Source organism: Microcaecilia unicolor, chromosome 1, assembly GCF_901765095.1.
Source record: "Microcaecilia unicolor chromosome 1, aMicUni1.1, whole genome shotgun sequence".
In the NCBI taxonomy this organism is placed as follows: Eukaryota; Metazoa; Chordata; class Amphibia; order Gymnophiona; family Siphonopidae; genus Microcaecilia; species Microcaecilia unicolor.
The window spans coordinates 30,312,783-30,336,870 of NC_044031.1; the positions used below are offsets into that span (position 1 = coordinate 30,312,783).

The 24,088-nt window shown below is 48.5% G+C and overlaps 1 protein-coding gene and 1 long non-coding RNA gene across 2 annotated transcripts in view; both read right to left on the reverse strand.

Moving 5' to 3' along the window:
• Positions 1–11,617, reverse strand: part of LOC115463220 (oocyte zinc finger protein XlCOF6-like) — a 30,727-nt gene extending 19,110 nt beyond the window's left edge. The window contains exons 1-2 of the mRNA XM_030193576.1: positions 11,504–11,617; positions 3,927–4,053 (exon numbers count right to left, since the gene is read on the reverse strand). Of these exons, the coding sequence (XP_030049436.1) occupies positions 3,927–4,053; positions 11,504–11,617 (241 nt within the window). The remainder of the gene's footprint in view (positions 1–3,926; positions 4,054–11,503) is intronic.
• A 7,537-nt stretch (positions 11,618–19,154) lies between these two features.
• LOC115464497 lies at positions 19,155–23,783 on the reverse strand. Its single transcript, XR_003941260.1, has 2 exons — positions 23,725–23,783; positions 19,155–19,228 (listed from the first exon to the last, which is right to left on the reverse strand). It is a non-coding gene; the product is annotated as an uncharacterized LOC115464497 (long non-coding RNA).
• Between the last annotated feature and the right edge of the window lie 305 nt (positions 23,784–24,088).

Below are 24,088 nucleotides of genomic sequence, written 5' to 3' on the forward strand. Positions count from 1 at the left end.
CACCTTGAAAGTCGAAGGGAATGAGGATTGTATATTGTCCAGTATGATCATTGGTTATGCTGTGTTGCTGGGTGTGGGGATTTACGTTGTATTGAGAGGGTAAGCCTTTTTGAAGAGGTTGGTTTTTAGTGATTGCCTGAAGTTTAGATGGTCATGGATTGTTTTCACAACTTTTGGGAGACCATTCCATAGTTATGCGCTTATGTAGGAGAAGCAGGATGCGTACGTTGTTTTGTATTTAAGTCCTTTACAATTTGGGTAGTGTAGGTTTGTAGGGTAGTGTAGGTATGATCGTGATGATCGGATTCTGTTTCTGATTGGTAGATCTATTAGGTCTGTCATGTATCCTGGGACTACACCGTAGATAATTTTGTGGACCAAAGTGCAGATTTTGAAGCTGACCCTTTCTTTGATTGGGAGCCACTGCAGCTTTTCTCAGAGGGGTTTAGCACTTTTGAATCGTGTTTTACCAAATATCAGACTGGCTGCTGTGTTTTGGGCGGTCTGGAGGTTTTTTTGTGAGTTTTTCTTTGCATCCCGCATAGATTCCATTGCAGTAATCTGCATGGCTTAGGACCATTGATTATACTAGGTTTCAAAAAATTTCTCTCAGGAAGAAAGGTTTTAATCGTTTAAGTTTCCACATTGAATAGAACATTTTCTTTATTACGGGACTTGGGGAAAATCCACTGCTTATTTCTGGGATAAGCAGCATAAAATGTATTGAACTTTTTTGGGATCTTGCCAGGTATTTGTGACCTGGATTGGCCACTGTTGGAAACAGGATGCTGGGTTTGATTGACCTTTGGTCTGTCCCAGTGTGGCAATACTTATGTACTTAAGAGTTATCTATCTTTTGAAGAAGTCCTGGAATTTTAGGGACCAAATTCAGAGGTTGGCTGGAAGTACTTATGGGAGGCCCTTCCTCACCTCATGCCCCTCCTCCCAATACTGGTCAGTTCTGGTCAGAGGCCAAGAGCAATACTATTCCAGCAGCTCCCTTCCTTCCTCAGAAAGGTTGTCTTGGACTGAAGGTTTGGCTGGGGTAGACACCTCCTTGTTGCAAACTGTCGTATGCTGGCTGTGCTCCTTCACGGGAGCATGAGCTTGCACTTCACTCAGGGTGGGCAGGAAGCAATTGGATTGCCATGTTTTGAAATTGTTTGCAGTCTCTTCAGCAATTGCTTGGAAGAGGCAAGATATACAAAACTGCAATAATCCAACTGCGATAAAAATAAAGTTTGAGTTGGTAACCTGAACTGATCTAATGAAAAAAAAAATGTATGCACCCTATGAAGGTCTCTCATCAGACCAGGAGTCAGATTCAGATAAATGGTCTGGAGGGAGCTCAACCCCACACCCCTCCCGGGGTAGGAGGAGAACTAAGGATATCCGGACTGCCCCAAATTGACTGCCCCCATCGTATCATCTACTCACTTGTCCTTTAGATTGTAAGCTCTTTGAGCAGGGCCTGTCCTTTTATGTTAAATTGTACAGCGCTGCGTAACCCTAGTAGCGCTTTAGAAATGTTAAGTAGTAGAAATTTTGTTTCAGGAGGCAAAAAAAAAAATACTAGCTGGGCTTAGATGCCAAGAAACTGCACGAAGCACCATCACTCTCCACTGGAGACAGAGAAATACTGGAAGTCCAGTGCATGATACCCTTAAGGGGTGAATCACAAAGAACTATTTTCTTTCTCTGTCTCATAACATAGGCATCCAAAACTCCTCGTGCCTGCCTAAAAAACTTCATTGATAACATAAATAGAAACAGAACTCGTGTAGTCACAAAAATTGGTGATAAATTGGCCGCAGCTTTATTAAAACCTAAAACAATAGAGGGACATGTGTATTATTAGATAGGAGAACAATCCTTTGAAGGAGCACATTAAGAGGACCCACCAGTAAATACTGTTGGGATAATACACTGAGTAAAACACGAGTTATAAATATTGGAGTTTCATATAAAAGTTTATTGTTAATAGTTATGCAACTGCACAGTAATTATACACATTATGTACACATTATAGATATAGGAGAAGACAAGAAGGAAGGGATAGGGGAGAAAAGTTTGGAAAACATTGATGATGGACATTTCAAGTTTAGTAATATGTACTAGACTTCGCTGTTATACGATTTATATTGACTGAGATGGAATTGTATACCATGTGACCTCATCAATAAAAAATTGTTGAAACATAAAACCTAAAACAACTGAAACTGGGTATACCAAAGCCAACCGTAAGCTTTCAAGCTTTTAACATGCCAATCCCAGTCCATCGCCATTAGCAAGACTGATAATCCACCAAGCAGCAAACCAAAGCTCCCCACCGCACAGCAAGGGGGTTCAACCTTAAACACAGCTGTCACGGCTGCCCTGCTTATTTCACATCAGGCTTGGGTACCCCCCGCCACACTGCAACATTATATCTGAATGATTATCCTGACAATTAGGGAGGGAGGGATGCAGCCTTTCTCTCCTGAACGGATCCATTGGGTTATAACCCTCCCCCCTCCGCCGATACTCCTCCTCCTCAGGGGGGAGCAGGTGTATGGCAGGAAAATTTTTCTACCCCGCTGCTTACCTGGCGCATGCTTGTCGAGGCATGGCGCTATGTTAGTGGTGGCTCCATGCACCCGAGGGGCACTACGCCTTGTTTATATGCTATTAGATGGGCATAACACATCAGTTCTGGACTGAACTGTGGGATGATAAAGAAGTCCCACACGCTATCACATCTGCCATAGTTTTAAATCAAATGCACATCCCTAGTGCCAGTGGTATAAGCCAATGAGAAGTGTCATACTTCTGATTAGATTTAAAGGCTGTTTCAATATGATTATTTGTGGTATCCTCTTGTCAGACTTATGAGTTCTTGTACCAAGTAGAGCGCTGCTGAGCTCGCTACTCGGACCAGGTTCTGCTTGATAGCTGGACAACCCCGGGTTTCACCTGCGCTGACTGCTGTTCCCCAGAGGTTGAGCCCCTAAGTGCGGGCGGCCTGCAGGACTTATGGGACGGAGCTGGAAGTGGAGTGATGAATGTATCAGCCAGGCAGGCAGCAGGTCAAGAGAGTAATCCAGGTACAAGCAGCAATCAGTAGGCAGGCAGCAGGCAAGAGAGTAATCCAGGTACAGGCAAGTCAGTAGGCAGGTGGCAGGCAAGAGAGTAATCCAGGTACAGGCGAAAGTCAGTAGGCAAGCAGCAGGCAAGAGAGTAATCCAGGTACAGGCGAAAGTCAGTAGGCAGGCAGCAGGCAGAAGGGTAAACCAGGTACAGGCAAAGTCAGCAACAAGGGACCAGTAGATAAGAAGCAGACTACAGAGTTAGAAACACCTACCAAAGTAGAAGCCGAATCATGGAGTCCAGGGAGAGCTCAGCTGATAAAGTGCTGGCGTCTGACATCAGCATGGAGAAGGGGCACAGCCATAGGACAAGAGCAGGGGAAGGAGGAACCGGAAGACCAATAGGAGAGAAGCAAGGGAAGCTAGGCAGAGGAAGAGCAGACCCAGGTGGGTGGAAGCAAAGCAATTAAGGAGCCTGCAACCACCGCTCTCTGAACAAACCCAGAGAGGACTACACACACATGGCTCAGGCAGTGCCAGTCAAGTGTGCGTGTCGACGGGACCCCGCACAGCCCGAGCACGCCGCTTGCATTGAGGTAGGGGACATGACACCTCTCTCTGGTTTTCAGCCGTGCTCCAAGAACTGGGAGTGGATTTGTTTCATGTAAAGGGAAGAAAACTAGTAAGACACACAGGACGGTCTAAAGGTTCCTTAATCCTGGGTATAACACTGCCATCCTCAGATAGCAGGGCTGAGACAGGCTGGGTTCATAGTCTAGACTAGAAGAGGTACAGGAAAATGTCTCAGAGTACTTATTAGCCCCTGTGTCTGCTAAAAAATGCAGATAACACAATCCTTACCTAGTGAGATCAGGGTCTCAAAATTCTCCTTCATCACCTCCCTGTAAAGCTCCTTCTGGCCTTCATCCAAATACTCCCACTGCTCCTGGGAGAAATAGACAGTGATATCCTCAAATGACACTGGCTCCTGAAACACAAACCAGAAGCAAACTCGGTGACATGTGGAGGAGCTCAGAATGCATTAGAGTTCTGCTGACTTTATTCTCCTAATATCAAACATTTCCATATCATCAAGCTGATCAATCCATAGACTGGTGGGTTGTGTCCATCTACCAGCAGGTGGAGATAGAGAGCAAACTTTTGCCTCCCTATATGTGGTCATGTGCTGCCGGAAACTCCTCAGTATGTTCTCTATCTCAGCAGGTGGTGGTCACACACAGCAGCAGCTCTGGCTAGGCCTCCAAGCCTAATTTTTAGGTTTTGTTGAGTGCCTGGGGTTGAGGGCTCTTTTGAGCAAGTGCAAACCTGGTGGTGCCAGGTCCCTCCTTTTCTCCCCCCTCCCGCTGGCTCCGTTAAAAAAAAAAAAAAAAATTTTGAACGTCCTTAAGGGCGTTTATTTCGACGTTTATTTAAGCGTCTATTGCAGCTACTCACTGGGACACCAGGTCGTTACAACTCGGAGCGGACAGCAGGTAATTTTTACCTTTTTATAGCGGGCAGGGGGTTCCCCGATTCTTCTCCTCGTGGCATATGGCGTCGGAGGGCGAGGGCGCAAAGGGTCGCTCCCCGGGTCGCTTGAGCGCTTCTAGAGGGGATGCGGGGGTCTTAAAGCCTGATTCGCCCTTGTTGGGTGACAGTTTCGTGACCGATGAATGTCCCGGTCCTTCCTCCGGCGTGGCGGTTTTTCCCGCCATAAACGCCCATCCCCCGCTCCTCGCCTCCGCCATCTTGGCCGGCCACGCGGCTCGGACGGCTTCTTCTTGGGCCGTCCTTGAGGTTGGAGACATTAATGCCATGAACGCCCTTAATTTGGGCGACGGCACAGAAGCGGCTAAAGTTAAGAGCCGTTCTTCCCGCGCGGCTCCTTCGCGGAGTTTCGCGCCGGACGCCATTTTGGATGCGCAGCATGTCTCTCCCCCGCTATTGCGAGCGCCGGTTGAGAGTGCGTCTAGGGCTGTTGCCCAGGCTGCGGAAGTGCACAGTCTGGGGGGTTTCTCCCCCGAGTTTGTTTTGCTGCTGCATCAGGCCTTCCTCATGCACAACGCTGCCCCTGCTCCCTCGTCTGGTAAAGAGGTTGAGGTTCCCAGAGGTAAACGCCCTCGGGTTGATTCCCAGGCCGTGGAGGAATTTGTCTCCTCCGATGTAGATGAGGGCAGCGTGTCTGAGGTCTCCCAACGGTCCTTTGCGGATTCCTTGGAGGAGACGGATCCCCGCTCGGATGGAGCGGATGACCCCTCTGCAGCGCGTCTTTTTAGCCCAGAGGATTTGCCCAACCTGTTGTTACAGGCCATGGACACTTTGAAGATTTCCTCTCCGGAGGACGTCTCTCCCTCAGCCCCTGTTGGCTCTGCCATTATGCTGGGGACGAAGCGCCCGCCTAGAACCTTCCACGTGCATGATGCCATGCACACCTTAATTTCGGCTCAATGGGATGTCCCAGAAGCGAGCCTTAAAGTGGCTAGGGCTATGTCCCGCCTCTATCCTTTGGCTGTGAGTGAACGTGAGGCCTATCTGTGGCCTACCGTGGATTCTTTAATCACTGCGGTGACTAAGAAAACGGCGTTGCCGGTGGAAGGTGGCACGGCCCTAAAGGACGTCCAAGACAGAAGATTGGAGGCGGCCTTAAGGTCGTCCTTTGAGGCGGCTGCTTTAAGTTTGCAGGCCTCAGTTTGCGGCTCCTATGTGGCCAGGGCGTGCCTGACTATGGTGCAGCGGGCTTCCCCCTCGGATCATTCCTTGAGGGCTGATTGGCCGGCCCTGGAATCGGGCTTAGCCTATTTGGCAGACTTGCTGTATGATGTCTTGAGGGCCTCAGCGAAAGGCATGGCTCAGACAATCTCTGCGCGGCGGTGGCTTTGGCTGAAACATTGGTCTGCTGACCACGCCTCTAAATCCCGCCTGGCTAGGTTGCCTTTTAAAGGCAAGCTGCTCTTTGGGGTCGAGCTGGACAAAATCGTGACTGATCTCGGCACGTCTAAGGGCAAGAAATTACCAGAGGTCAGGGCTCGGGCTAGTACTCGTCCCGGTACCTCCAGAGGACGGTTGCAGGAAGCCCGTCGGTACCGCCCGGGCAAGTCGGGTTCCTCTGCCCCCTCTTCCTTCAAGAGGAATTTCTCCCCCAAGCAGCATTCCTTTCGCAGAGACCGCCGTCCCGGAGGTGCTCCCTCCGGTCCTCCCCCAGGGTCTCGTACCCAATGACGGGGTCTTGGTCCACGCCCCAGTGCAGATTGGAGGACGGCTGTCCTCGTTTCTGGGCGAGTGGACCACAATAACTTCAGACGCGTGGGTGCTGGAAGTCATCAGAGGCGGCTACAAACTAGAGTTCTGCCGACCCTTAAAAGACGGGTTTGTACTCTCTCCCTGCAAGTCTCCGGTCAAAGCTGTGGCAGTGCAGCAGACCTTGGACAATCTGATCCGCCTGGGCGCGGTTGTTCCGGTGCCAGAAAGTCAGCTTGGCACGGGACGTTACTCCATTTACTTTGTGGTACCAAAGAAAGGAGGTTCTGTCCGGCCTATCCTCGACCTCAAAGGGGTCAATCGGGCCTTGAAAGTGCGGCACTTTCGCATGGAGACTCTCCGCTCTGTTATAGCGGCAGTGAAGGCAGGAGAGTTCCTGGCATCCTTGGACATCAAGGAAGCGTACCTGCATATTCCCATCTGGCCTCCTCATCAACGCTTTCTGCGTTTTGCAGTCCTGGGACGACACTTCCAGTTCAGAGCCCTCCCTTTCGGGTTGGCTACTGCTCCGCGGACCTTTTCCAAAGTAATGGTGGTCATCGCGGCCTTCCTACGAAAGGAAGGGGTACAAGTCCATCCTTATCTGGACGACTGGTTGATCCGAGCCCCCTCTTATGCAGAGTGCGGCAAAGCTGTGGACCGGGTAGTTGCTCTTTTGAGCTCCCTGGGATGGATCATCAACTGGGAGAAGAGCCAGCTGCACCCGACTCAGTCCCTGGAGTACCTGGGGGTTCGATTCGACACTCAAGTGGGCAGAGTGTTCCTGCCAGACAATCGGATTGTCAAACTTCAGGCTCAGGTGGACCAGTTCCTAGTAGCCTCTCCCCTTCGGGCTTGGGACTATGTGCAGCTGTTGGGCTCTATGACGGCCACGATGGAAGTTGTGCCCTGGGCCAGGGCTCATATGAGACCACTTCAACACTCTTTGCTGCAGCGCTGGACTCCGATGTCGGAGGATTATGCTGTGCGCCTTCCCTTGGACCCAGCAGTGCGCAAGGCGCTGAGCTGGTGGATGCAGACAGACAAGTTGTCTGCGGGAATGCCTCTGGTGACCCCAGAGTGGATTGTCGTCACGACGGACGCCTCGTTGTCGGGCTGGGGAGCCCACTGCTTGGGAAGGACAGCGCAGGGGCTCTGGTCTCCTTCAGAGGCAAAGTGGTCTATCAACCTCCTGGAACTCAGAGCCATTCGGTTGGCGCTTTTGGAGTTCATCCCGGTACTGGTGTTGAAGCCTGTACGGGTCCTGTCGGACAATGCCACGGCTGTGGCCTATGTCAACCGCCAGGGAGGTACCAAGAGCGCCCCTCTAGCCAAGGAGGCTATGAGTCTATGCCAGTGGGCGGAAGCGAACCTGGAACAGCTGTCAGCGGCCCACATTGCAGGAGGCATGAATGTCAAGGCGGACTTTCTCAGTCGCCATACCTTGGAGCCCGGAGAGTGGCAGCTATCTGCTCAGGCGTTCTTGGACATCACGAAGCGCTGGGGCCAGCCGAGCCTAGATCTGATGGCGTCATCGGCCAATTGCCAAGTGCCGCGCTTTTTCAGCAGAGGACGGGACCCTCGATCCCTGGGAGTAGATGCTCTTCTCCAACAGTGGCCGACACAAGAGCTTCTCTATGTGTTCCCGCCCTAGCCCATGTTGGGCAGGGTGCTAGACCGGGTGGCAAAGCATCCCGGCAGGGTAATCCTGGTGGGTCCGGATTGGCCCAGGCGTCCCTGGTATGCGGACTTGATCAGGCTCTCAGTCGACGATCCTCTGCGGCTGCCAGTGGAGCAGGGCCTGTTACATCAGGGTCCCGTGGTGATGGAGGATCCCTCCCCCTTTGGTCTTATGGCCTGGCTATTGAGCGGCAGCGTCTGAGGAAGAAGGGCTTCTCAGACAAGGTCATCGCCACTATGCTGAGAGCGAGGAAGCGCTCTACTTCTACTGCTTACGCCAGGGTTTGGCGTATCTTTGCAGCGTGGTGTGAAGCAGGCTCACTTTCTCCCTTCACTGCTCCAATTTCTTCAGTGTTGGCGTTCCTGCAAGAAGGTCTGGAGAAAGGCCTGTCGCTCAGTTCCCTTAAAGTCCAGGTAGCGGCTCTGGCTTGCTTCAGGGGCCGCCTGAAGGGTGCTTCCCTGGCTTCGCAGCCAGATGTGGTGCGCTTTCTCAAGGGAGTTAATCACCTGCGCCCTCCTCTGCACTCAGTGGTGCCTGCGTGGAATCTCAACCTGGTACTAAGAGCATTGCAGAAGCCGCCTTTTGAACCCTTGTCGAGGGCATCTCTGAAAGACCTGACGTTGAACGCAGTCTTTTTGGTGGCTATCACTTCAGCCAGAAGAGTTTCCGAGCTCCAGGCGCTCTCATGTCGAGAGCCTTTTCTGCAGTTCACTGAGGCAGGAGTGACTATTCGCACAGTGCCTTCCTTCCTGCCCAAGATTGTTTCTCGCTTCCATGTGAATCAGCAGCTCTGTCTCCCTTCCTTTCGTAGGGAGGACTACCCAGAGGAGTACTCTGCTCTTAAATATCTGGATGTGAGACGAGTCATCATCAGATACTTGGAAGTGACCAATGATTTCCGGAAATCGGATCATCTGTTTGTCCTGTTTGCAGGTCCTCGTAAGGGTCTGCAGGCTGCTAAGCCTACAGTGGCAAGATGGGTCAAGGAAGCCATTGCAGCGGCTTATGTGGCCGCGGGGAAGGTGCCGCCTATCCAGCTGAAGGCTCACTCCACGAGAGCTCAGGCGGCCTCGATGGCAGAGGCCGGATCCGTCTCCTTGGAAGAGATATGCAAGGCGGCAACTTGGGCTTCGGCTCATACATTCTCCAAGCATTACCGTTTGACTGTGGCTGCACGGGCGGAGGCCCGGTTTGGAGCTTCAGTGTTGAGGTCAGGGATTTCAATGTCCCGCCCTGGGTGAGTACTGCTTCGGTACATCCCACCAGTCTATGGATTGATCAGCTTGATGATATGGAAGGTAAAATTATGTATAATCATACCTGATAATTTTCTTTCCATTAATCATAGCTGATCAATCCATAGCCCCTCCCAGATATCTGTACTGTTTTTATTCTGGTTGCATTTCAGGTTCAAGTTTAGTCTTCAGTTACTTCAGAAAGACTTCGTGTTCAAGTTTTTTCACTTGGATTCTTCAAGAGTTAAGACGAGTTTGTGTTACAGTGAGCTGCTGCATTCCTCTCCCCTCCGTTTTACGGGGCTGGATTGAGACTTAAAATTCTGCCGGCACTCCCTCCCGCTTCGTGCGGCTGTAGGGCAGCTTTGTACCCCTCCCGCTTCGGCGGTGTTAGGGTCAGTCAGCTCCTCCCGCGGTTGCGGTTGCAGGATAAGCCAGATCCCCCCGCATCGGCGGGTGTGGTGTCCCTCCCCCGCTCCGCGGGGATGAGCTGGACGGATTCCCCTCCCCCACTTGTGTGGGGATGAGCTGGGAGGAACCTAACCCTTTCCTCAACAACATTTTCAAGGTTTTATTGAATCTCTCCACCAGGCCATTAGTCTGAGGATGGTAAGCTGCGGTCCGGATATGCTGTATCCCGAAAGCCTCCCACACCTGGGCCAGGGTTCGTGACATGAAATTGGTCCCCCGGTCGGTAATCATTTCCCTAGGAAACCCCCCTCACAAAAGATCCGAATTAGCTGGGCCGCAATAACTTTCGCTGAGGTGGTACGAAGCGGCACGGCCCAGGGATACCTTGTGGCCATATCCATGATCACTAGAATATAGGAATACCCCCTCCGGGACTTATCAATGGGCCCGATCATATCCATTGCCATACGGGTAATAGGAGTCCCTATACGGGGAAGGGGTCGTAGGGGCACTCTGTTCGGTATTTGCTCTGATACCCTCTGACACTGACTACAGGAGCTGCAAAATTGTTCCACCTCTTTATACACCCCGGGCCAGTAAAATCTGTTTAATACCTGCCGGAGAGTATTCTGAGCTCCCTTGTGACCCCCTAAGATATGATCATGAGATACCCGTAACACCAGGTCCCTAAACCCCCTCGGTACTACTAACTGTTTCTGAGGTTCCTTCCCCCCTGCTAAACAGGACAGCCGATATAGCAACCCCTTGTCATTAACAAACCGAGGGAAGCTGGTTTCTCCCTCTTGATCTACCCGCTCCCACGCATATTGCAATGTCTGGTCATCTTTTTGCTCTTTGGAAAAATCAGGGAATCTCTCTAACGCCTGTTCCGTATCCCCTGGGAACCTCCCCTGATGAAGGAGCTCTTGACAATGCTGCCGCCTTTGCTCCTGACCTCGTTTCTTTTGCTGAGAGCCTTTCCTTGTCTTCCCCGGCCGCCCCATAACCTCTCCCTGGAATGGAAATACTTGTGCCAGGGACAGTTCCTGCTCCTTCCCCTGCCTCTCCTGGGCCCGGGTAGATACCAAGGCTTGCTTACCCCCAAGGCAGTATGTGAATGGAGCCCAATCTCGTCCTAAAATGAGATCCTGAGGAAGCCTAGGAAGTACAGCCACCCACACCCACTGAAGGCCCTCCTGGTCCTGTATGTCCACTAGCCGGACCGGATACCTTGAGGAGGCCCCATGTATGCACTGAATAGCCACGGACCGGTCTCTCTTCCTACCCTGCTGACCCCCTTTCCGGGCAATCTGCCCCCACAACTTCTGGGAGCACATTGTCTGGTCCGCTCCTGAGTCCAAAAGTCCTTCCACCGGGACCCCCTCCTATCTTAACCCAATGCGTAAACTGGGGTTCCTTAGAGGGGGTTACCTGAGATATGAGCCCCAACTTGGCCCTACAGTCCCTCCTCAGATGTCCCGACTTCCCACATCGGTAGCACACTCTATCATCCTCCTTAGGACCTTCCTCCCTCCACCCAGATCCTTTGAACATTTTACCCCGACCACCCCGCCAGACACCCTCTCCCCCCCTCGGAGTATTGTGACTCCAGAAAGTATTCAAAGCCTTTGATAGCTTCTTCCAGAGTCTCACATCCCTTCCTGATCAAATTAACCCTGATACTCTCCGGTAGAGCCTCTAAAAACTGCTCCAGCACCAGATCCTGCATTAACTGAGTCACTGCCCTCTTATCAGGCTCTAACCATTTGTTAGCCAAGTTCATCAGCTTCTGGGCCAAGGCCTTCGGAGTCTCCCCCTCCCTCCACCTCCAACTCCGGAAGCGCCTGCGATAAGTTTGTCTGCTTACCCCATACCGGTCCAAAATAGCCGTTTTCAGCTTTTGATAATCCACCACGTCCCCTGGCAACAGGCTCCGAAAAGCTGCCAGGGCTTCCCCGGACAGGGCGGGAGCCAGCCTGATGGTCCATTGATCTTGAGGCCAGGCAGCCGCTAATGCTACCCGCTCAAAAGTCCCCAGATAATCCTCAATGTCGTCCTGCTCTGTTAATTTGCCCCAAGGCAGCCAATTAACCCGTCCAGGCTCCAGGCTTCCAGGCACAGCTCCAGTGGCTGTAGCCTCCAATGAGGTGCTCTCTTTCCTCGGTAGGGGTACTGCCCTTAACAATTCCTGCACCACCTCCAGCACCGGTTGTATCTGTGCTCGAGAAGCAGCCAAGGAATCCTCTAGAAGTCTCTGAGCCATTTCCTGCTGCTTTTGGAACTGGTGGGCCATAAAAGACAGCAGCTCCTTCGACTCCATGTCGCCTTAGCCACCGGTACCTGAGAGAAAGGGAACAACAAAGAACACTCTCCAAGTGCGGTATTACACAGCTCCGGCCCTCTATATCCCCCTCCTCCTGGTTACCCGAGTCCCGTATATGCTTACCGGAACTCGGAGCAATGCACGCTTCTTTCGCCGGCGGGTTGTTCAGACAATCCCACCACTGCCACCATTCTGTAACCAGGTCACCCTTCCAGGTGAGAGCCGGGGTCAACCCTGCTTAGCTTGGCTAGCTTTTCCCCGGTACGAGCTGCAACCACCGCCTTGCTGCACTGCTTGGCCTAGTTTAACTGCTGCCCAGCTGACCTGCGCCCAGGATCAGCTCACGACTGGGACACACAAAACTCCAGCAGTCTTATAGTTCTTGAAAACCACAGGTCTTTATTCTCTCAGCATCTTTTAATACAGCTTTAATCTTCAAGCAGTTTCTTCATCAAAATGCAAGAGTCAGTTCAGTTTTTCCACATTCAGCTTATTAACACAGTCCAATCTTAACTCAGAATATCACACCCAGCAAACCTTTGTCTTGCTCCCAATTGTAGCCTCCCCTCATCAGCACTATCTTCTACTCTTAGATAGTTTATGGGTTAGCTTCTTCCACCAGTGGCTTCCCCACTGGATTATTTTATCCTCTCCAAGTATGCACAGCTTGGGCCACACTCCCGCCACCAAAGCCTTTACTTTTCCTGAGGAAGTTTGAGCAAACCCTCCCACCTCCATGCACTCCTCCTTACCTTCTCCTTCTACCTCCTCTTTATTCCACTCCATCTCCTCCTCCCCAAGCTCCACCAGCTGTTCCCCATCTCCAGGATCAGACCTCATCTCCCAATCAGTCACTCCACCCTCCCCCTCCTGGGAGTTCAGCTGACCCTGCACTGGCTTCTGGGAAGTGTAGTTTTTCTCCTGCATTACAGCTTTCCCTGGCAGTTTGATCCCTAGAGGGCGCCCTGTTCTCCTAGCTGGGCTGAATGAACGGGGATGATGCCGGCTGAAAGACCCACTGTCCCCTTTCCCTCGCACCAACCCTCCAGAGTGCTCACAATATGGATAAACGGTCCATCCAGTCTAACAGTCACGCTCATTATCGTTTATCGCTTATTGGCTTTTACTATGCTGTGTCTTGTTGCAGTGTAAATCAGAACGGTTTACAATATAATAAAACCAAGATAAAATAAGAGAAAGGAACTCCATAAAATGATAGGACAGATTCCATCTATAACAATACATACAAGAATAAAACCAATCACCTCAAATAGAATAAAGGCAGACAAACAAATCCAGAGCTAAAACATAAACTCAGCCAGAGATACAATCTACTACTACTACTTATCATTTCTATAGTGCTACTAGACGTACACAGGGCTGTACACTTGGACATGAAGAGACAGTCCCTGCCCGACAGAGCTTACAATCTAATTATCTCTGCAGTTCCTTCGCCACAGAGACCCAGCAGCAGAGTTCAATAATGAAAGTTCAAGGTAAACTAAATGAAAACTGGAAAACATGTGTTTTTAGTACAGAACAAAACAAAGTATAAGATTTCTCCAGATGAATTGATTGTGGAAGAGAGTTCCAGAGATCTGGTGCCAAAAAGTAGAAGGCTGAGTCATGATTAAACCAACAATGAATGTGATATAAAATACTTGGGGGCCCTTTTATTAAGCCTCTTAAGCATCTATGTGCGCCCAACGTGTGCCAAAATGGAGTTACGGCCCGGTTACCGCATGGCTCTTGCGGTAATTTCATTTTTGGTGCATGTCCGATACGCGCAGCTGAAAAATAATTTTTATTTTTGGACATGCATATTGGATGTGTGCCAAGTGGCATTGGACGTGCGTAGGTAATTACCGCGTGAGACTTTACCACTAGGTCAATGGCTGGCGGTAAAGTCGCAGACCCAAAATGGACGCGCGGCAATTTTGATTTTGCTGCACGTCCATTTTCGGCAAAAATTTAAAAAAGGCCTTTTTTACAGGCACGTTGAAAAATGGATCGGCACGTGCCCAAAGCCTGCGCCTACACTACCACAAGCCATTTTTCAGCGCACCTTAGTAAAAGGACCCCTTGTTCATTGTCTCTGTTTGTCATTTCTGGGACAGACAATGATCAAGTATTTTGTACCACATTTATTGCTGATTTAAACATGAATTGATAATGAGTGTGACTGTTGGGCAGACTGGATGGACTGTTTAGGTCATTATCTGCCATCATTTACTATCTAATCTAATCTGTGCGTTTATATACCGCTCTCATCCCAGTGAGAGGTTCTGGGAGGTTTATATTGTGATATTTATATAGAGTAGGATGGGATCACATAATGAACAGTGGGAATGGGTGGAGGGTGGGAGGAGAATGATTTGCTGTGTGTGAAACATGTAAAAATGTTACTTAGAAAGGAGCAAGCTCATGTTCAATGTGGCTTACATGTAAAGATTCAAATTGAAATTTTACACAAATTATCAACAATGAACATTCATTATACAGTCAAATTGTGGTGCAGAAGTCATAAGTATATAAGTACATAAGTATTGCCATACTGGAACAGACCAAAGGCCCATCAAGCCCAGCATCCTGTTTCCAACAGTGGCCAATCCAAGTCACGAATACCTGGAAAGATCCCAAAAAAGTACAAAACATTTTATACTGCTTATCCCAGAAATAGTGGATTTTACTCAAGTCCAATTTAATAATGGTCTATTGACTTCTCTTTTAGGAAGCCATCCAAACCCCTTTAAAACTCCGCTAAGCCAACCGCCTCCACCACACTCTCTGGCAACGAACTCCAAAGCTGTACCACACGTTGAGTGAAGAAAAAAACAGGGCTTTTTTTGAGGGGGTACTCGGGGGTACTGAGTACCGGCACCTTTTCCGGTGTCTGCTAAAATTGACCCATGGACCTCAAGTTTTAATGAAAGAGCTCAGGCTCAACACACCAATTCTGCCTTGTCATAGATTCTGTGACTGGTTGCAGGGGTCCTGGCTATTGTGGGGTGAGTCCCTCAGTGATCACCGCACCCCTGAAGGATGGCCTGGCATTTGAGTACCGACACCTATTTTGCTAGAAAAATTGCACTGAGAAAACCACTCTCCAATTCGTTTTAAATGTACTACTTTGTAGTTTCATCGCGTACCCTCTAGTCCTAGTATTTTTGGAAAGCGTAAAAGACACTTCATGTCTACCCATTCCACTCCACTCATGTATAAACTGTGCAGTATTACTACTCATTTCTATAGCACTAGTAGACATACACAGAGCTTTACACATTATATGAAGGTACTTTCTCTGTTTTTGTACCTGGGCCAATGGAGGGTTGATATTGAGTTCTAAAGAAGTAGAAACTCAAATTAAATTCTGAAAATTATATAATAGAAGGAATAATAACATTATCTGTAGAATACTGGAGTCAAGACATGGTTAAACACAGTTAATTATTACTGTAAATCAGGGGCGTATCTGCGTGGGGCCACAGGGGCCTGGGCCCCCGCAGATTTCGCCCTGGCCCCCCTCCCCACCGTCAACCCTCCCCCGCTGCTTACTTTTGCTGGCGGGGGGGCCCCAACCCCCGCCAGCCGAGGTCCGACCCGCAATCTCCATATTTCGTCTTCCTCCGTGGCCATGTGCTTCAAGGAAGTAACGCTGCAGTGCTGGTTTGTTGAATCCAGTTCGGCGTCTGACGTCTGAGGGAAAACAGATGGAAGGATGGCAGAGAATGAGGGAAAACATGGAAGGATGGGGAGAAAGAGGGGAAACATGGAAGGATGGGGAGAAAAGAGGGAAAACATGGAAGGATGGGGAGAAAAGAGGGAAAACAGATGGAAGGATGGCAGAGAATGAGGGAAAACATGGAAGGATGGGGAGAAAGAGGGAAACATGGAAGGATGGGGAGAATGAGGGAAAACATGGAAGGATGGGGAGAAAGAGGGAAAACTTGGAAGGATGGGGAGAAAAGAGGGAAAACAGATGGAAGGATGGCAGAGAATGAGGGAAAACATGGAAGGATGGGAGAAAGAGGGAAAACATGGAAGGATGGGGAGAAAAAGAGGGAAAACAGATGGAAGGATGGCAGAGAATGAGGGAAAACATGGAAGGATGGGGAGAAAGAGGGAAAACATGGAAGGATGGGGAGAAAAGAGGGAAAACAGATGGAAGGATGGCAGAGAATGAGGGAAAACATGGAAGGATGGGGAGAAAGAGGGAAAACATGGAAGGATGGGGAGAAAAGAGGGAAAACAGATGGAAGGATGGCAGAGAATGAGGGAAAACATGGAAGGATGGGGAGAAAGAGGGAAAACAGATGGAAGGATGGCAGAGAATGAGGGAAAACATGGAAGGATGGGGAGAAAGAGGGAAAACATGGAAGGATGGGGAGAAAAGAGGGAAAACAGATGGAAGGATGGCAGAGAATGAGGGAAAACATGGAAGGATGGGGAGAAAGAGGGAAAACATGGAAGGATGGGGAGAAAAGAGGGAAAACAGATGGAAGGATGGCAGAGAATGAGGGAAAACATGGAAGGATGGGGAGAAAGAGGGAAAACATGGAAGGATGGGGAGAAAAGAGGGAAAACATGGAAGGATGGGGAGAAAAGAGGGAAAACATGGAAGGATGGGGAGAAAAGAGGGAAAACAGATGGAAGGATGGCAGAGAATGAGGGAAAACATGGAAGGATGGGGAGAAAGAGGGAAACATGGAAGGATGGGGAGAAAGAGGGAAAACTTGGAAGGATGGGGAGAAAAGAGGGAAAACAGATGGAAGGATGGCTGAGAATGAGGGAAAACATGGAAGGATGGGGAGAAAGAGGGAAAACATGGAAGGATGGGGAGAAAAGATAGAAAACAGATGGAAGGATGGGGAGAGAAAGAGGGAAAACGGATGGATGGGGAGAGAGACTCTGGATGGAAGGATGGGGAGAGAAAGGGGAGAGACTGGAAGGATGTGGAGAGAGAAGGGACACTGAACAGAAAAGGGTAGAGTGATACAGAGACACTGGTTAGAAAGAGGGAGAGAGACATTAGATGGAAGGATCAGGAGAGAGGATAGATGGATGGAAGGATGTGGAGAGAAAGAGGGAAGACGCTGGATGGAAGGGTAGGGAGAAAGAGGTGACACTGGACGGAAGGCTGCAGAAAGAAAGAGGGGAGACTACTGGAAGGATGGGGAGAGAGAGGGGAGACTGGAAGGATGGGGAGAGAAAGAAGAGAGCTGCTGGATGGAAAAGGAGAGTAGTGAAAGACTGGAGAATAAGAGGAAGGGGCATGGGGAGAACAAGGGTGAGAAAAAGATGAAAAGCCATAAGTAGATGAAGGAAATTAAAGAATGGATAGTAAGAATGAATTAAATCAGGACAGAGAGAGAGAGAGGCAGAAAAATATTGAAGAACGCAAAGAAAAAGGAGAGAAAAATGAGAAATGGCCAGGAAACCGTGGCAGAAGAGTTAAGCGAAAACGAAGGAAAGCAGAATCTAGAGACTGGGAGCGACACAATGAGAAAAAGTAAATGGCCATACAAGAAAGGTAAAGAAAATAATTTTATTTTTAATTTAGGATAAAGTAATATGGTACCTGTGTTAATGAAGTTTCAGAGACCAATACTTCCTTCCTTAGGTCAGGCGAGGATACCGTAACAGCATTATACTGACCTGAGGCAGGAGGTTTTGGCCTCTGAAAGCTCATTGAAAAGGGTGTTAGGCTATTAAATAAATTTTCTGAAATCTGATGCACTGAAAAGCAGCACTTTACCCTGTGTGACAAATGCATCTGATTAGCGTGACTAAATTTTGTTGGGGGAGGGGGGTAGAGAGAAAATTTTGTGCCCACCCACTTTGGGTTCAGGCCCATCCAAAATTGGCAGTCTGGCTACGCCACTGGAGCAGGGACTGTCCTTCTATGTTAAATTGTACAGCGCTGCGTAACCCTAGTAGCACTTTAGACATGTCAAGTAGTAGTAGTAGTAACATGATGCAACAGTTAATTTCCCATCAAATCCAAACTTCTTTTTCCATTTCTTTAAATACACACAGTATCTGGATTACGTTTATGCATAAACTTAGGATCTCCACAGAGAATCCCTTGCCTCGAGGGTCTTGTAAAACAACAACAAAGACACGAACAACACCCTATCTTACAACACAAATTTCCCATGGTTATGTCACTCTTTTATTGTGCACACTAAGGCCTTTGAGCGGGTCCCAGACCACGGACTTCTTTTTCACTCTATAGCAGTCTGAGATAGCAATAACAAGAGCCCGCACTCCTCATCGAGTGGGTCCCAGACCGTGGACTTCTCTAGCAGTCTCAGACAAAGGGAGTCCGCGCTCCTCAGCGAGCGGGTCCCAGACCGTGGACTTCCCTTAAACTATAGGACAGGAGTCCTCGCTCCAAATTTCAGTTACCAATTTAAAAGACACACTAATTCAAAAGACAAACAAGACATCACAGTACCTAAGTTGGTCCCATGAGATTCGTGATAAGCACAAAAAACCATCACTCTTCGAAGTGTCAGAAGATCTAGCCCCTATTGACAGGCAATCTTTAGCCCGGGGGACTTTGATTTAAAAGGATTTATTCAAAATCCAAGTGCACACAGCTCCGAACCTGACACAAGGAAAGAGATATTGGTTCCCGGCCAGAGCCCCCAAACTGTTAAAAGAATTTAACCAATTATATTCACGAATACCCAAAGGATCAAGCAGGTATAATCACAAACAGGTTTATTGATTGCTTGCAAGCAAGCAAGAGACAATATCCAACCATAGTTCAAAGATTGTCTGACTCTAAAAACCCTCCCTGTGTCTCTTATACATTTTCTATGTGCAGGAATACAATGAAAGCTTGTTGCCTGTGTGTCTATCAACACTTTCATATTTTCTAACATGTTTACATTTCCAGACTACTGGGAGTCAGCTTGTCTGGTTCTAAAACAAGTTATCTAGGCACATCCCATTCTATAACTCATGTACACAAGGTCACAGAATCTACAGTTCAGAGAGGCCTAAGAATCTACATTTAATTTAGAAATAGTAAGAATGATTAACCCTATGTTAGCAAAACATTTTTTTTACAAACCACTTGGGTACATCCCAGGTGTCTGGATTAGGAGCTGCCATGGGATTTGAACCTGGACTTTCTGGTTCCCAGACCACTGCTCCAACCATTAAACTCCTCCTCTGCTCCCCTATTCACTTACATCTACAACCAATGAAGGAGAATCTTGAGTAGCTCCAGCTCTATCCTCTCCACGGACAGGTTGTGCATTGGTAACTAGATGATAAAGAGGTAAAATAAACCGTCAATTAATGGATTAATATTTAAATACTTAAAAAAAACATTTATATGCCGCCTGTCTACCTTCCAAGTGGCTTACAGAAAAGAAATAAATGATTTAGACACACAAACCAAACATATTCAGAACATATACTGAAAGCCAGTTCAAAAGACATAGGGGTCGATATTCAGCATGAGGAGGGCTCCGACCCTGTAAAATCACACAGACTGGGTCCAGCGCTGATATTCGGAGGCACTGAACTGGAGAGTGTTGCTGGAATATCACCAGAGACTACGTGGCACTGTCTGGTTAGAGACGGAGCCGGGAGTTATTTGAGGAGCGCTGATATTCAGTGCTGTTGAATGAATAATTCTGCAGGAAGCTGGGCTTGTCCCTTGACAAAAGCATTTTTATACTGAAATGCTAGAATCGGGATCAGCTGACTGAGCTCAGATAAGTGCACGATTTACATTGGAAAGACTTTATTTGTATTATATTTTCTTTTTGTTGATTTTTTTTTCAAGAATAACTGATTTAAGGGGGTAAAATATGAAACAACGCTTTTGACACTTTTGTTATCAAAAGCGTCTTGAATAGAGGTTGACTGAATTTCAGTTTTGCTTTTGGCACCGAAACCGGCCTGAAATCCAAGCTGGAGTTTAGGTCGAAAATGCAAGTGGGTTGCCTCCGCCACTACCTACTCCACCCTGCAGAGACCAGGTCCCAACACCCTGTCCTCCCACAGACGAGCGGGACCCATTGATCCAGCCCCACCCCACCACAACTACTGAAAGGCCCACCGCAGGCCTACCTTTAACTGTCCTGGTGACAGTCTCAGGCAGGAACTCTGGGCAGCCATTTTTATGGAGGAACCAGCATGGGCAGCAGTGACTGTTATAGTTCTTGCCCCAAAGAGACCACTAGACCATCAGGGCAGGGCCTTCAAGTGGTGGGGGAGGGTGTGGCTCAGCAGCACTCGCTTTCTTCCAGCAGGGGAGGGCTAAGAGGGGCGGGTGGCCGGCCTGGCCTGTTCGGACAAGTCTCTGCAGGCGGTGGAGGTGCCGTTTTCATTTTCGGCCGAAACCAATCAGGAAAATTTGGCTGCTGGTTTGGATTTGGTCAAAAATGAGAATTCAGGTTTCATTTGGCCTCTAGTTCTGAAATAAGACCCCTTTAAAATTCTGTGTATTTGCTTTAAAGTTTATGATAACATTTTTTGTTTGCAGATGAAAGTTGATATTGTGTTTAATTATAAGGGGTTTAAGTGGTTTTTGGATCACCTCTGTGTTTAGATGGTCACTAGTTGTTTTTTACACTACGTTTGATAAAATGTACATTTTCTAACTTGCAAATACCTGCACCCAGTTGCATGTCCTTTGGAGCAGGTATAAATGTGTCTCTCCTTTCTTTTAGGGTAATTTTTTGTATGCATGTAGCTATATATGTTATCTTTATAAGACAGATATAAAAGATGCACCCAGTGCCCTGTTATACTGTTACCCTCTTGGGGTCTGATCTTGTAACAGGGATCTATGGAAAAAGCCCAAAAGGTGCATATTTTAAGCCTATTTTGTAAAGGTAACGTGGAGGGGCATAAGCGAACAGCGCTGGCCATCTCCGGGGCCGGCGCCGTACAGTGGGGGAAATAAGTATTTGATCCCTTGCTGATTTTGTAAGTTTGCCCACTGACAAAGACATGAGCAGCCCATAATTGAAGGGTAGGTTATTGGTAACAGTGAGAGATAGCACATCACAAATTAAATCCGGAAAATCACATTGTGGAAAGTATATGAATTTATTTGCATTCTGCAGAGGGAAATAAGTATTTAATCCCTCTGGCAAACAAGACCTAATACTTGGTGGCAAAACCCTTGTTGGCAAGCACAGCGGTCAGACGTCTTCTGTAGTTGATGATGAGGTTTGCACACATGTCAGGAGGAATTTTGGTCCACTCCTCTTTGCAGATCATCTCTAAATCATTAAGAGTTCTGGGCTGTCGCTTGGCAACTCGCAGCTTCAGCTCCCTCCATAAGTTTTCAATGGGATTAAGGTCTGGTGACTGGCTAGGCCACTCCATGACCCTAATGTGCTTCTTCCTGAGCCACTCCTTTGTTGCCTTGGCTGTATGTTTTGGGTCATTGTCGTGCTGGAAGACCCAGCCACGACCCATTTTTAAGGCCCTGGCGGAGGGAAGGAGGTTGTCACTCAGAATTGTACGGTACATGGCCCCCTCCATTCTCCCATTGATGCGGTGAAGTAGTCCTGTGCCCTTAACAGAGAAACACCCCCAAAACATAACATTTCCACCTCCATGCTTGACAGTGGGGACGGTGTTCTTTGGGTCATAGGCAGCATTTCTCTTCCTCCAAACACGGCGAGTTGAGTTCATGCCAAAGAGCTCAATTTTTGTCTCATCTGACCACAGCACCTTCTCCCAATCACTCTCGGCATCATCCAGGTGTTCACTGGCAAACTTAAGACGGGCCGTCACATGTGCCTTCCGGAGCAGGGGGACCTTGCGGGCACTGCAGGATTGCAATCCGTTATGTCGTAATGTGTTACCAATGGTTTTCGTGGTGACAGTGGTCCCAGCTGCCTTGAGATCATTGACAAGTTCCCCCCTTGTAGTTGTAGGCTGATTTCTAACCTTCCTCATGATCAAGGATACCCCACGAGGTGAGATTTTGCGTGGAGCCCCAGATCTTTGTCGATTGACAGTCATTTTGTACTTCTTCCATTTTCTTACTATGGCACCAACAGTTGTCTCCTTCTCGCCCAGCGTCTTACTGATGGTTTTGTAGCCCATTCCAGCCTTGTGCAGGTGTATGATCTTGTCCCTGACATCCTTAGACAGCTCCTTGCTCTTGGCCATTTTGTAGAGGTTAGAGTCTGACTGATTCACTGAGTCTGTGGACAGGTGTCTTTCATACAGGTGACCATTGCCGACAGCTGTCTGTCATGCAGGTAACGAGTTGATTTGGAGCATCTACCTGGTCTGTAGGGGCCAGATCTCTTACTGGTTGGTGGGGGATCAAATACTTATTTCCCTCTGCAGAATGCAAATAAATTCATATACTTTCCACAATGTGATTTTCCGGATTTAATTTGTGATGTGCTATCTCTCACTGTTACCAATAACCTACCCTTCAATTATGGGCTGCTCATGTCTTTGTCAGTGGGCAAACTTACAAAATCAGCAAGGGATCAAATACTTATTTCCCCCACTGTAAGTGTGCGGAGCCAACCATATTTTCGAAAAAGATGGCCGGCCATCTTTTTTTTCACTAATACGGTTGGGACCGACCAAATGTCAGAGATCGCCGGGTTTGAGATGGCCGGCATCAGTTTTCGGCCATAATGGAAAATAATGCCGGCGATCTCAACCCAGCCAAATCCAAGGCATTTGGTCGTGGGAGGAGCCAGCATTTGTAGTGCACTGGCGCTCCTCACATGCCAGGACACCAACCGGGCACCCTGGAGGGCACTTCTAAAAATTTAAAAATAAAAATAGCTCCCAGGTGCATAGGTCCCTTCCCTTCATTGTTTAGCCCCTCAAATCCCCCCCCCCCAAAACCCACTCCCCACAACTATACACCATTACCATAGCCCTAGGGGTGAAGGGGGGCACTTACATGTGGGTACAGTGGGTTTTGGAGGGCTCCCATTTATCACCACAAGTCTAACAGGTAGGGGGGGATGGACCTGGGTCCACCTGTCTGAAGTGCACTGCACCCACTAAAAACTGCTCCAGGGACTTGCATACTGCTATCAGGGAGCTGGGTATGACATTTGAGGCTGGTATAGAGGCCAGAAAAAAATGTGTTTTAATTTTTGTTTTGGGTGGGAGGGGGTTGGTGACCACTGGGGGAGTAAGGGGAGGTGGTCCCCGATTCCTTCCGGTGGTCATCTGGTCAGTTGGGGCTCCTTTTTGATGCTTGGTTGTGAAAAAAAGGGACCAAGTAAAGCCTATGAAATGCTCGTCAAGCCTGGCTTTTTTTTTTCATTATCGGGCGAAGCCAGCCATCTCGTGAGCAGGCCCCCGTCCCGCCCCCTTCCTGCCTTCACTACCCTACCGACACGTGCCCTTGATGTTTCGCAGGCTCCGTGACGGAAAGCATTTGGTGCTGGCCAAAATCGGCTTTCGATTATATCGATTTGGCCGGGTTCAGGAGATCGCCGGCCATCTCCCGATTTGTTTCGGAAGATGGCCGGCGATCACTTTCGAAAATAAGCTGGATAGAGACCTCCATTTATATAATAGGCTTCCAGAATCAGCTTTGATAATGTGTAACACACTTTTACACGTGTTGTGGTAAATTGCGGATGTAATTTAGATTTGGAAAGGTTATCTATCTCTGTGCTGACTTTAATACACGGAATAAAATGTGAAGCTGAGAAGGTTCAGACTTGATCTTCAGAGGAGTGAAGGAGCTGTGAATCTTCAGAGTTTAGTAAATATGGAGCTTTCTGTAATCATTTAAAGGTTACTTACCATGATAGCAGCAGCTCAGAGCCACCACCAGGAAGGCAACTGCGACCTTCATGGCTACAATGCGCAAAGGAGTATAGGTAGAGAACTCTGAGTACAGAGTACAGACTCTTACAGTCACATACATAGTGTGAGTATCCCTCCCTCTCTGGCCAGGATTTCAGCTGACAGCTCACCTTGTACTCTCATCTATGAGATCTTGGGAACTGTCCAGGTAACAAACCTTGTGCAGATTCCGGTATCCTGCCCCTGATTATGCCTTTCTTTGAGAAAAGGACACAGTGATGCTTGTTTGCGATTAAGTGAAGGAAGGATATGTATGTAAGTCACATCGTCCATTTGCCCTGAGGTATACATGAGATAGATG